The 14,516-nt window shown below is 45.6% G+C and overlaps 1 protein-coding gene across 2 annotated transcripts in view; it reads right to left on the bottom strand.

Annotated features, from left to right (window-relative positions):
• Positions 1-859: 859 nt before the first annotated feature.
• The window catches only part of gripap1 (GRIP1 associated protein 1), a 52,093-nt gene continuing 38,436 nt past the window's right edge, over positions 860-14,516 (bottom strand). For both annotated transcript variants that reach the window (XM_080854297.1, XM_080854298.1), the window contains 2 exons: positions 6,746-6,927; positions 860-3,533 (listed from right to left, as the gene is read on the bottom strand). In XM_080854297.1, coding sequence (XP_080710423.1) covers positions 3,453-3,533; positions 6,746-6,927 — 263 coding nt within the window. In that variant the 3' untranslated portion in view covers positions 860-3,452. The remainder of the gene's footprint in view (positions 3,534-6,745; positions 6,928-14,516) is intronic.

Below are 14,516 nucleotides of genomic sequence, written 5' to 3'. Positions count from 1 at the left end.
CCTCGAAAAAGTACAGCCCATTAAAAGAGAGAGAGAGAGAGAGAGAGAGAGAGAGAGCGAGCGAGCGAGAGAGAGCAAGTCCACTCTGTAGCTTTTAAAGATTGTTTTCCTGTCCCAGAATCCGATCGAAAGATTAATTACAGTATAAATGGAGAATCAGTGATTACAGACTCATCACGTGGATCACTTAATCACTGGATTAAGAGAGGACTGTTAGATAGAGGGAATAAGGGAGCAAGCAGGAAAGAAAGAAAGATACCACTGGAGAGGGAGAAGAGGTATATGGGTGAATACCTTTCATCTGGCAGTGGAGCAGTGAAGGGGAATGATGCCATCAGAGCATAGCACGAGCCTCTGTCCGCTTATAAAGGGAGAAGAGCAGGAGGATGCAAAGCTATTTGGGGGTAAAAAAAAAGTGGTACATGGTGGTCTTCAGTAAGTGTTATACACTTTTTATCTTTAGGCACACAAACAGGGATTCTACAAGACTTCAAACTACCAACTGATTCAAGGTATTGCTAACGCTAATGCCTTTACTGGATTGGAATAATAGAATGTTCAGCTACTAAACTACCTATAAATGTAAATATTTTTCATTTCACATCATTTGACAGTACTGTTAACGCATGTCAAACTGAAGCACATTTCTCATGCATCACATCCTCCCAGCAACATCCGTAACCTATACGCCAGGAATGTGAAACTGTCAGAATGATGTACAGTTCCGTCGCAACACACAACACCAATAACCACACCAGGAAATGATTATGTTCTGCCATTTTTTTTATTGACATTGCAAGTCATCATTTTGCTGAGTAGTCAGCTGACAAATGCACAAATGTAAATATGTAAAGGGGGGGAGGGGGGGTTTGGAGGGAAGTTACTGCTGAGTGCTGAGCTTCATCACAGACATGGCTGCCCGTGGGCCTGTTAGAGAACTGTACTTATAGAACTGATCTGGCAGTTCAGATGATAAAACTGCAATAGAAAAAAACTATGGAAGGCAACAACAGCACTTAAAGTATTTAACAGATTTCTTTAATTTTTTTTTTCTGGGAAAGTAATATAACCTTAATACTATCATGAAGGCTGATCAAATGCTTAAAATTACAGGACAGGCAGGTGAAGGTTAGTTCAATTGCATTTGAAGTCATATCTCTATGTAGGGCCTATCTTAATGCAGGATGAAGTCATATTTCTCAAAGGTGTTGATCAGGGAACATGCAAATGATTGTTAGATATTTCTCAAATACAGGACAAAACTAAATTATTAATAAAACATTATTGCAGAAAGTTAGTATGGTCACTTAAAATGATTTACAGCTGAGAACAATTATCAAGTTAAATATTGAGATTGATAGCCAGGTTCCAGTTGAATTAAGGTAAAAGAAATATGCAAAGGACAAATAAATACATTCCAAATGCAACTTCATTGAAGGCTTGAATAACAGCAGCACAACCGGACACTTGTTGGGTCCGACACAGACCTTTGCAGATGCATCTTGGGAAAACCGGCTGCCCCTAACTAAAACTTTTCATTGCAACATTTGCATGGAACACCGTATAAAGGCATACCTTTTAAATAAAAAAATGGGCTTTGCACAGATAGTGTGTTCACTGCATTCAAGTTCATGTATACATACGCAAAACAAAGAAAAACAATATGAGGGAACACGGACAATCAAGTGACTAGAATAGTACAAGATTAGACAGCCCAGGTATACAAGCCACATACTCATAGACACACAAACAAACATGCACTCACACACATACACACGCAAACACACACACAAGCACACAGAGTACGGATTGACTGCAGTACATTTGAAGCAAGGCGTCACACACTCCAAGAGTTCCCCATCTTGTGTCAGCCTCCATCGGAAGCACTTGGAGCTCAGCCGAGTCTTCGCAACATCACAGGCCAGCTGTCAAACAGTCAAATCTGAGACTCGCACTCGGGTTACACTGAATAACTTTCCCACTCGATGCTCGATAAAATGTATACAAAACAAATGAAACATACACATAACAGTGGAATGATCTCGAACATGCACGTCTCAGTATTCGCAGAGCTGGGCGGGTTGTATAGCGTCAGGCTCAAGCAGGTAATAACCTGACCCGTAAAATCCTGGGGGTGACTGCAAATAAAGTAGGAATTACACACCCTACAAACAGCAACTGCCCTCATCTGTTCATCCCGGTAGGGTTAAGCGCCACAAGCTAAAGCTGCCTCAACGAGGTTTAGTGCTTCCCGCGTTCCGACCTCATTTGACTCTGTTCCAACCTCAGGAGCAGATCCGCGCTAGTTCTAGTGAAGTTGCTGCCGCAGTGTGCTGGTGCTAAGCAGGGGACATCGAGTTATGGTCGGCTGCATCGTTCAAGTAGGTTGGAGGGGAGAACAGAAGTGACGGGCTGGGCGACAAGAGATGATGACATAATAAAAGTGGGGGTTGGGGGGGTGGGGGTTCACGTTTCTTTGCCCTGCCATGGAGATGCCACGATGAGCACCATGCTATAAAAGCTTCATCACCGCAAATAGGCCTTCTTTTTTTGCCTTTTTCTTTTTTTTTCTCTTCTAAACCGTTCACCTTAATGAGCTCCAGATGAACTAAAATGACTTTCTGAACTCATTTTAGGATCAGGGATCATAAAGTGTGTCAAACAACTATCCATTTTGGTTTTTATATTTTAGCATGTTCATAATATTACTGTAAAGTTTCGATCTCTGAAGCAAATAAATTACAGTTGCCTTGATAGGAGCAATTCATGTTTGTATGTACAGCAATCAGTCTCATAAAATAAACAGAACAACTAACAAATCAAGCAAGAGCTTCCGACAGTGAAAAAGATAGAAGAGTGTTTGTGTATGAAATGAAAGCACAGGAAGGCCAACACGGCAAGCAAGAGCCTCTCGGTTTACAGGCAAGCGGAAGGTAAAGCGAGTGTCAGCCAGAGAGAGTGTCAGCCAATCTGTCCTGTGGATCTCAGTCAGTGGTATATAGAATCGTCCCTCTCTCCCCCACATACCCCTCTCTCTCATGGGGCAGCTAGTGCCTCTGCAACTCCCTGCACCCCAGTCTGCAGATCTCTTAGCAGCCTTAGCTAGCCTTTTTACTGGGGCCTCCCTCCCATTTTCTAGTTCTTTACCTGTCTGTTTTTTTTTTTTGTACACGTTATAGAGATAAAACATCGAAAAAATAATAACAACAATAACAAACAGGTGTTACAGTAAATACATTCAGTAGTAAATAAGTTATAAAAGAGCAGACACGCTGTCAGTCACCCGACTCCAACTTTGCAGTTTCTCTCCCGGCCGGAGGAATCAGTCTTCAGTCACACACAAGGACGGGGCAGAATCCTCCTGGTAGCCGTAGAAACAGAATGATGAGAGGATGAGTGGAAGAGGTGTGTGTGTTTTTTTTCTTCTTCTGAGGACGAGAGGCGGGCCAACCTTAGCCCGTCATCTCAGGCTCCTTCCTGGGGTTTGAGTCTTTGCCTATGCGGACAATCTCCTGAGACAGGACCTCCAAGTCCTGTAGAAAAAAAAAAAAGCCACAGGAAGGGGAAACGTTTTGAGTAACACTTAGTATTTGATCCTTGCTTAATAAGACTAATATAACCATGTCATAATGTTGTCATGGCAGCTGTTATATGGTGTCATAAATATGTATCAATCAGTTAACAATCAGTGTCCAGTGATGTAGTAAACCTCATCTTAATGAAATTACCCTGAGCCATTATGGCATATACAATTAGGAGAGTTGTCATGACAATTAACGGTAATGGTCACGTAACATCATTGTGAAATCATTAGACATGAGCTGTCATGAAGTGTATGATATCTACTGTAACATATTTATGACATGGACTTGTCAGTGGTTCAAGCAAAGTGTTACCAAGTTTGGCTTATCTCGTGCCGTCAATAAAAAGTATACAACCGCTGTTTGATGATGGCGCCATGTGACACCCGAAAAATGGAGAGCCTCTGTGTTTTAGAGCGCTTCGTATTACAATTTTTACCACGCAATTAAAAAGGAATTGATATGGTGTTTATTGACAGAATGGCTGAGGCAGAAGGGATAGCACAACCTCCTACATGGGTGCTGAAAGGACATAAAACTCAGTGGCTTGAGTTCAACAGTAATTTCGCTGCCTCAAGCACACACACACACACACACACACAAACACACACACACACACACACACAAACACACACTCTCGTTCAGACACACACCCAAACAGAAAGTAAAAACACAATACCTTTTAATCCACACACACACACAAACAAACCTCTCACTCTCCTTGCCTCACTCACTCTCTCTCTCTCTCTTGCGCGCGCACACACAATGCACAAGGCAATGTTCCATCCACTGTTCCATCCACTCTAGACAACAGCCATCAAATATTAACTGGGCTGTTTGTCTCTGAGCTGGCGGCCCCTGCAGACAGTAAATATTCATGAGCTCGTCGCCACTGCTCTCCCTCTTCTGAGACAGAAAATTAGGAGAACTGGTTACGGACAGAGAGAAAGGGGGGGGGGGGGGGAGAAAGAAGGGGAGAGTGGGAGAGAAAAAGGACACAGGGAAAGTGAGAGAGGGAGATGACCCTAAAGTTCATTGGTCATTCTGTGCCTAGGCCGTAGCAGTGGTTTTTGTGATGGGCAGCACTCGGGTGTTGCGAGGGGTTTGTTTGTAGTTTATTTAGCAGGGACAAAGCAGTGCACATTATTACAAACATGACATGGCAAAGCCATGACACAACTTGCAGATGTGAATACAAAAGGTTTGTAGCTAGATAGCTAATTTGCAACCTCAGTCCCTGTGTTTTGATACACATCTCCCTTAAGAGTCGTCAGTGAAAGGCCACTTGAGAGGAACAGATGAAAGAGAGGGAAGAAGGTGTTTGTTGAGGGAGGGGAAAGGGTTACTATGCTATGCTAAGCTATGCTGCCAGAGAAAGGGAGAGAGAGAGATTCTCTACACTCAAGCGATGCATTAAAAACTCTTTCATCAGATCTCTCACACAATTTCTTTCGTGTTCGACTGAGGAGCCAGTGAACGAGACACGACGCGAACATGATTCTCCACTGGTGGTGCGGGCGGCTTACGCAACAGCCAGCAGCTCCCCACACATGGGCTGCCATTAGGAGAGCCTCTTCTAGCTCTCTCCCTGCCACAGCGCCTGCCATTGTCTGCAGTGGTATATTTAGGGGGAGCAGTCCTCTAAAAATGACCAGTGATGCAGCCTTGGCAACATGTGTGCGCGCTGCCTCTCGCTGGGTAGTTAACGGAGATTACTTGCGATCGTGGGAGGTAATGAGGAGGGAATTAGTGAAATCAGACAGACTCGTCAGAAGAGGTTCGTTTTAGAGCAGCTTCTCAAAGACGTGCTTTGTTCTGCCCACCAGGGCGACAACGCACGCTGACTGGAGTGGACACCCACTGTGGCACACGATCAAAAAAAAAATAAAGTTTCTCTTGCAATGAGGAGCGCTGGTCGATGCCTTTCCTCACTTTTCCGCCATTTCCCTGCCTTGCCAAGGTTAAAACCGGGTGTTTGTGTAACCTACAACTCCCTCTGGGCACGCAACACTCCCACACACCCCCTCTGCCAAGGATCTAGACTGTCTCCAGCTCAGGCAACAGTGGCAGCAAACAAAAAAACACACAGACACACAGACACACACACACAAACACACACACACACACACACACACACACAAAAACACACAGACACAGAAACGCAAGCTTAACTGAGATGAACCGACATACAAAGCACATTTACAAACACGGACATGTGTTTCTACAAACAAAACACACATCACTCTGGGTGTTAAACAGGGAAGCCGTGCTTGTCTTCCCCCCTCTTTTTTCAACCTCTCCACATCAAAAGGAGGAAGGGTCACCGGCGGCGTGTGTCAGTGTGAGCGATGCGTGTCCTTGGCGACGACGAGAGGGGAAAAAAAACGGGGAGAGGTTAATTGTCACTAGTGAGTGAGAGCGCTGGGTGTAATCCCTTCAAACGCCGTCGCCCCGTGCGGCGCCTAGGGAACGCGTTCTATTCCTGCATCCGTAAACACATTCCGTATTAGAGACGCCCACCGCTTGGCTCGAGATGAATGCAACTGGCTGGGAGCCGTTGCAGGGCCCTGCATGACAGCACTACCTCCTACACGTACAAACGCTCTCTCACTCATACACATACACACACCCCCCCAAGCTCTCGCTCATACTCACATATACATATAGATCCTCGCTCACTCACACACAGCCACAACAGTTGGGTACACTGTTACTAGGTGGCAGAGGAAGATGTCTGATCCTCCCTCTTTCTCTATTTACCCTAACCTGTTCTCTTTGCCTCTTTCTTTCTTTGCCGTTCTCCATTTGTCCTCTTTTCACTCTCTTGGTCAAGCTTCTGGGAGCTCATCTTATCTCCTGGAAGCACTACTACACACACACACACAGTGTTGGTAGGGTTCTGGTAACCTCGGGATGTCTTATCACTCCCTCTGCAAACAAACCCGGAGCACTTGAATGGGACAAGCCCCACATTAGCAGACAGACACAGACACAGACACACACAGACACACACACACACACACACACACACACACACACACACACACACACACACACACACACACACACACACACACAGACACAGACACAGACACAGACACAGACACAGACACAGACACACACACACACACACACACGAATAGGAGCCAGCACCGGGGACTCACCTTTTGTAGGTGCATGTTCTTGGTCAGCTGTTCCTCCAGCATGTGCTGCAGCTTCTTGTTCATCTCCCGCAGGTTCTCGTCGCCCGGCTTCACCAGGTCTCGCAGCACCGACCCGAGACTCCCTCGCTCCCGCTCGACAGGGCCACCGTGGCCATGGGCCACCATAGCTGCCCCCGACACATCTGGATAGATAGGGCAGAGGAAGAAGAACTTGAGTCATGACATTGCTAGCCAATGAGTTTCACAGTAGGCCAACCTTTCTGACGTCCCACTGGCTATCATCATGAAAGAGCAGCCAGCACTTCAGCTGTATTTAAGCATTTTTTTTTTAGCTGAGGAAAACCAAGAACAGAATAAACGTGAGGGGGGGGGGGGGGGGGGGGGATGGGGGGGGGGGGGATTCAGAGGTTTAATGCACTCTACTGCAGAACAGCGACTTCTTGACATAAGCCTATGAATATGTAATATGGCACCGAATCAGGAGGACGTTAAAAGTGTTTCGCAGGAACTGGAGAATAAGCTGCCTGTGCCTCCACGGGAAACGATCCGCCAAACCGGTGGCTTTGTGGGCCTGCCGGGCCCCTTCAGCAAAACTGTGACAGCCTTGGAGCGCGCTCATCTCCAGCTTTCTGACAAGAAACCACTCCTGTTGTTCTGCGAGAGGCAGATAAAAACGTCCTCCTGCCGAGGCAGAAGAGTGGCTGCATCTGGTGCCAAACATGGAGCGTACAGTAGCGGCTAAATTAAAAGGGATACCACATCAGACGCTCCCCACACACACACACACACACACACACACACACACACACAGCGATTTGTTTGGTAGAGACGACAACACTACAAAGTCAAATTAGAGGTACACCAGCGAGTTAATGTTACAGAGGAGCTGCCAACAGAATCAAATTCCTGGAGCGTCGCAGGTAGCAGACGGCATTATTGTGCCGATGTAATTGGACAAGCCAAGCGCTTTCGTTAAAGAATGAAACAGATGGCTTAACCAGTGATTAACTGAGAACATGGCTTTCTTTTGTCAGGTAAACGATATTGTCGACGAGCGACATACACACACACAAGGGGTGTCCCTGCAAAGCTTGGGTGCCCTGCCCTCCTCGGTCAGGTTCCCCGGTGCACTGCCAATCTGTTCTTCACTGGAGAGTGACAGAGACCTGTTAGTAGTGCCAAAAGCACACACCATGAACCCAATCTAGGAGCTCCCTCATTCATAATCCAGCACACCAGGGCCTGGTAGCATCCATGCCAACTTTTTTATTTAAAGCGTTGAAGCAATGAAAGTTCAAGCTCATCGCATTAAGGCCAACGACACAACACAGCTAGCCCCGATTTCTTTATGTTCCTCTGAAAATGCATCGCAGCATATTTTCCCTCCAATAATGCCAATGTGGTTAACCATGTCAGACAAAACACAGCTCATCAGGTCCGATTTGTTGCACTGCTTAAATGAGCGATTGTACTTTGCCAATAAGAAAAGGCCGCCAGCTACGCAAATGAAGTATCGAGTGATAAGTCGCTGTAAATGGAAACATTTACTCTTGCCCTGGAGGACTGGGCAACCTTTGACCACTCTGCTCGGAAAGTTTGAGGCGATGCTCGACATTTGTGTGACCTGTGAAAGACTGACAGTAAACACCATTGGTAGCCAAGTGCCCTGTTGTAGCGCTACTGAAAGGGAGAGGGGGCGCGAAAAAGGAGGTTGATTCTTGTCAGGCTAAATTTAAGTCTTTGCAAAGCCATTCAAATAATACCAATGAAATATGCATGGAGCGCGGCAGAAGAAGGCTTTTATTCTACAATCCTAGGGCCCTATGAAATTCTGTGTTTCCCTTAAAATTTTGTTCTAGATTCGTTTTTTTTTATCAATTCATCATTACATCTTATGTCTTATCAAAAAACAGGACAGTTAGGACAGTTTCCGACCGCAAGACCTGTACTGAGTCAGTAATACACTTGTGTTATGATGGTCAACAAGTTGGTCTACATGTAAGTTTCAAATTCAGATGTTGCCCCAATGGCCGGTTTTAGTTTCCAACTTCCACATATTTCTGTTTGGTTCACAACTCATGGAGATGAATCAGTACGCCATCTCGGTGGCAAACTCTATGCCATCTTAAAAACCACCCAATGCATGAGGTTGATATAATGAAATGTACCGCAAGTTTGTTTTATTAACTTTGGCTAGCTGTCTTTGGCAATCTTTGATTTGCTGGTCCCCTCACGTGGGCAAACAAGTTGACTATAACCTTATCGAATGTATTTCTCTCCTGTCATTTTATTTGAAAATGTCGCGTTTAACTATGATTTCCGTTTCACTTACTGGATTCCACTTTTTCGTCAGTGCCTTCTGCATCGCGGCAAAAGGGCCCTACAATCCCAAGTGGTGATAAATAATAGATTGTTTTACAGGAAAAGAGAGGCAAAAGGCTCCACAGTGTTGAGGACATGCTGGCAACCTCGGGTTGTTTTTTGCTAATGCCACAAGCAGCATCAAAAGCCGCTACTAACGACATCAAGGCTGGAAAATCCACACCTGTCAGCTGATCGCTATTTCTCCGGCATTGATCGCACACATTCATTCCCATTAGATAGACAGGGCCGGGATAGCACTGGCCCTCTTGGATAAATCTCTGCTCACTGAAGAGGAGATATACGGCGAGAAACACCAGCCCCCCCCCACACTTCTCGTCTAATGGGTGGAAAACGCAACGTGGATGAGTTGCTGAGAACTGGAAGGCCGCCAGGTCTGCTTCCTGTCTGTGTTTATGCCCGCTGCTGCTGAGAGCAGTGATGAGGTGGAGTGGGGAGTGCCACTGTGTCTGCTGGAGATAGAACTTACCCCACACCTCAAAAACACACACACACACACACACACACACACACACACACACACACACACACACAAATACAGAAACAAACACACACACACATGACCATACATATGGGATCTCACACATCGCACATAGCAATCTCTTCCAGGCAATACCAGCCTTTCACCCGCCAGGTATCCAGATTTCCAGCCTCCCATAGAACAGATAGCAAGAGGTGTTAAAATGGAGGCACCTTCAAAAAGTACTGCAGTCTATTTACAGTGTGTGAGAAAAACAACACACCACAACACCCCCCCCCCCCCCCTGTTGCTACCCACTTCACCTCCTGTCACAGACCTCAAACCACACAAATATTTACGCTCCATGACGACAACATTTTGCGAGCATGTACATGCATGTCCTAATGGATGCATCATCTAACTTTTTGCTAAGCAGCCCCAATGATCACTATCCATCCCACTGCCATCAAATGAACAAACACAAAAAAATGGAGAGTTGAATAAATACAGATCTAGATGACATTTTTCAGTCAAGAGTGTGTGTGAAAAACAACACTTGAATGCTTGTCACATTTGGGCGGTGCAGCACTTTTCAAAATGGATGAACGTGTCAGAAAAGTCTGGCGAGATGCCTTCCCAACCAAGGGCAAGAGGGTAGAGATGCTTCATGTTCCATCAGGGACATGCGGCTAGGGGAAAGCATGGGGAGTCTGCAGCACACCCTCTGTGTGTGTGTGTGTGTGTGTGTGTGTGTGAGAATGTGGAAGTGTGTGTGATTGTGTATTAGACTGTGTGTGTGTGTGTGTGAGAGAGAGAGTGTGAGTCTGTGTGTATGACAGTGTGTGTGTGTGTGTGTGTGTGAATGTGGAAGTGTGTGTGATTGTGTATTAGACTGTGTGTGTGTGTGTGTGTGTGAGTGAGTGAGTGAGTGAGTGAGTGAGTGAGTGAGTGAGTGAGTGAGTGAGTGAGTGAGTGAGTGAGTGAGTGAGTGAGTGAGTGAGTGAGTGAGTGAGTGAGTGAGTGAGTGAGTGAGTGAGTGAGTGAGTGAGTGAGTGAGTGAGTGAGTGAGTGAGTGAGTGAGTGAGTGAGTGAGTGAGTGAGTGAGTGAGAGAGAGAGAGAGAGAGAGAGAGAGTCTGTGTGTATGACAGTGTGTGTGTGTTGCCTGAGAACCTCACCCTGAGTAACTCCTGCAGCGGCAGGGAAGAGCACTTAGTGGGAAAGAGATGCGGCGTCTACAAATAAACCCCCTGTCGACGCATGACTGCGGCATGTAGCTGATGTTTCCCTTCAACTCCACAGCCTACACCCCCCCAGCCCCCCACCCCCTATCATGCCTCTCTGTCATACATACGCACATACTGTGGTCGGCTCTGCACACACACATAAACACACACTTCCCTATCTTCCTCCTATGCATAGTCATCTCATGCGGTCTCTACAGACAGACAGACACACACGAACACACAGACACATTCTTCCCTCAGTCTTTCTCCTATGTATACAGTCATCTCCTGCTCTGGCACGCGCATGCACTCACACACACACACACAGTTCCATCTGTCTCTGACAAGCAGTGATCACAACCCATGCTGGTACATATGGCCACACATTCAACCATCACTCTCTTTCGCTCATACATACATTCATTTTATAACATACCATCACACACAAAAGCAGGCATCTAAAAGCAGTCTCAGTTTCAGTCACTTAAACGTGTGTGTATACACTAACCAACATGACCCATTACTGCCCTGTTCTGCACATGAATCCCTTTTCCTCCAGTTATCTATAAATAACATCTTTGAAACATGACTGTTTTGGTGGACAGCATTGTCGAGTATAGCTATACTGTATCCTCTGGCCCAGATATCCCGAGGACGTCCTCTGGAACTCATATGAGAACTGTTGTTTTGCGACAAACAAAACTGGCAAAATGGGCTCACCTCGAGCAAAAAAAAAACAGCAAAACCCCACATAATTGACATCCTTCAACTGGCTCCAGTCCACACAGGCTTCCTCTGATGTGGACCAAGGCAACCTCTCGAAAACTGGCTGCTTTAGTCTTTACAAGTACAACTGCGGAGCTCTCACCTGCTCAACCAAACAACGTGGTGGGCTGGGTTGTATCTGGGTTTGTTTCATATGGACTGAATCCTCTGTATGTAAATGCGCCCCGAAGCAGACTCACTTAGTCATCTACCCCTAATGCCATCTGTTCTGCTGAGATATTATTCTCACCAGCCTCCAGTCATGTTGCACTACACTGTCCAGGGATTCTGTCATGAGGATGCATTACCTTTGGGAGTTGTGGCTTTGCTCGGCTCTTTCAAATGTTAATGTAAGTCTGCTTGTATATGTGTTTGTGTGTGTGTGTGTACCCGTGTCAAAGCTGGGTGGTTTGGTTAGGAAATCCTTTTAAAGAAGGGTGGTGTATCTGTGTGTGTGTGTGTGTGTGTGTGTGTGTGTGTGTGTGTGTGTGTGTGTGTGTGTGTGTGTGTGTGTGTGAGAGAGAGAGAGAGTGCTGTGCAAGGGATGGGCAGTCAGTCAGATGGGAGAGTGTAAAGAAGTGTTTACAAAGTATTATTATTTCTGTGCGTGTGTAGCAGGGAAAAGTAGGCAGTCATTTCTGGCGTATGGTGAGGCAATAAGACTGCTTGTGGGACGGTGTGATGCTTGAGAAGAGATGTATGACATGGGTTAGGCGCTGAGCTGGGTTGCAGCAGGGAAGTGTCATGTCTACTGCAGGGATTACTTCTCCTCCTGGGTGATGTGGTGCAGTCTAGGATCAAATTCTCTATATACACTAAAATGCAACAGACAGAGAGAAGGAGAGGAGGACAGAGAGGAGAGGAGAACAGAGAGAAGGAGAGGAGGAAGAGAGAACAAGGGGGAAACAAATGGAGAGAGAAAAAATAAGAAAATAAAGAAGAGCAGAAAGGTAATATGGGGGGGGGGCTGAGAGAGGGAATAAGAAGAGAGAGATGAGAGAAAGAAAGAGAGAAAGAAAGAATGAGACAGACACAGTTATGCACAGGGACAAAAAAAGACCAGCAGAAAAGCAAGAGTGTAAGTGAAGTAAAGGAGAAAGAGACAGATCCAGGGAGACACACAGAGGGAGTAAGGCAGAGGAAATGAGAAGGACGACAGCAAGTCTGTCTGCAGGCTGTGGCCAGGTGAGTGGCTCGTCTCAGAGCCAGGCGTCTGGCACTCAGATCCAGACCTCCCCTAAGCACAGGAGGCAAGAGGAGGAGGAGAGCAAGAAACTCTGTATTATTGAGGATGAGTGTTGGGCTCAGTCAGGCATGCCTGCTTCCTGAATCATTTAAATCCTGCAAATGTCAGCTCCCATCCACCGGCTCCTCCTTTTGTCTCTTCTCCTCTCCACACCTACACACATGTGCAGACATGCGCCTCACACGTACACACATGCACGTACAAGTGAACTGCAGACTCTTAGATATAGATTTATGGGTACCACTTTACAATAAGACTCCATTATAAATGGTTTATAAATGGTTTATTAATTAGGTTGTAAACCCTTTGTAAGTCATTAATAAGCCCTTATAAATTAGTTATAAACACAGTTTTTATACATCGATGCAGGCTCACTATTTGGGAAGATCCCCATCTTGGTAACCCACTGTCTTTCCCTTAACTTGCTCTACTAGCCCAATTGCACACTCCCTACCATTCTTGTATCTGGTACTAGAGATTAACCCCCCCCCCAAAAAAATTGTAGTAGAGCAAGTTAAGGGATAGACAGTGGGTTGCCAAGATGGGGATCTTCCCAAATAGTGAGCCCGCAGCGACGTTTAAAAACTGTGTTTAAACTCATTTATAAGTGCTTATTAATGACTTACAAAGGGTTTACAACCTAATTAATAACCTATTTATAAACCATTTATAATGGAGTCTTATTGTAAAGTGGTACCGATTTAAGCAACACACACATACATACAAATAATCGGGCAAACTTTGTGTGCATTAAGTAATGGTACATACATATCCAGTGTTGTTGTTAGGTTACCCTCCATAAAACCGCTTTGGTGATCTCATGAACAGCAAACACTGCATTTCTTAGTGTTACTCCTAAAGATGTAGTCCAGAATTTGGTTTGGGGGTTGATACTTTGAGCTCAACAGCCAATCAAATCACACCCCTCCCTTTTGGCTTCAGAAGTACCTTGTTCATTGGCTCGGCCCGAGCCGCCATGTTTTTTTTTTCCAGTTTACAGAGCCAAGACTGTGTACGAACACCAGAGTCTTCTGGAGCGCAAATACTGAAGCGACAGATAGAGGACCGTGAGGAGAAATTAGCTGTATTTGACAAAAAGTGTGGAATTAGAAATCACAGACCACGCCTTTAAGGTCAAAATACTGTGAGAAATGTGTGAATTGGTCCAAAGACTTTTCTGAATGAGTTTGACCTGCTCACTGGAACAGACTAGTTTCGCACTGTTATAAACCTGTAATCTGTCACAATCAGAGTTTTCCATTTGAGCACTTGCTCTGGACAGCAGAAAATGGCAGGCGGTGGAACTGTTTCACTAGTCACAGTGCAGACACGAGGAAGGTGTTGTGCAGAACTGTTTCACTAGTCACAGTGCAGACACAAGGAGGAAGGTGTTGTGCAGAACTGTTTCACTAGTCACAGTGCAGACACAAGGAGGAAGGTGTTGTGCAGAACTGTTTCACTAGTCACAGTGCAGACACAAGGAGGAAGGTGTTGTGCAGAACAGAAAAGCCTTCCATGGGAAACAACTATTATCCCTGTTTTGCTTCACTGTACAGGTCAAACATATTCATGGAAGCCACTGGGCCAATTCATTCCATGTCTGCAGTGGACAGTTTACTCCAACAGTTTACTCTGTTTTTTTCTCATCATCCTGAACGTGATCAACTTGATTGATTGCAGGAATAATATACTAT

The sequence above is a fragment of the Sprattus sprattus genome (assembly GCF_963457725.1).
Source record: "Sprattus sprattus genome assembly, chromosome: 16".
NCBI classification, from domain to species: Eukaryota; Metazoa; Chordata; class Actinopteri; order Clupeiformes; family Clupeidae; genus Sprattus; species Sprattus sprattus.
The sequence above is the reverse complement of the archived record's forward strand: the minus strand, read 5'-3'. Positions and strand labels throughout refer to the sequence as shown.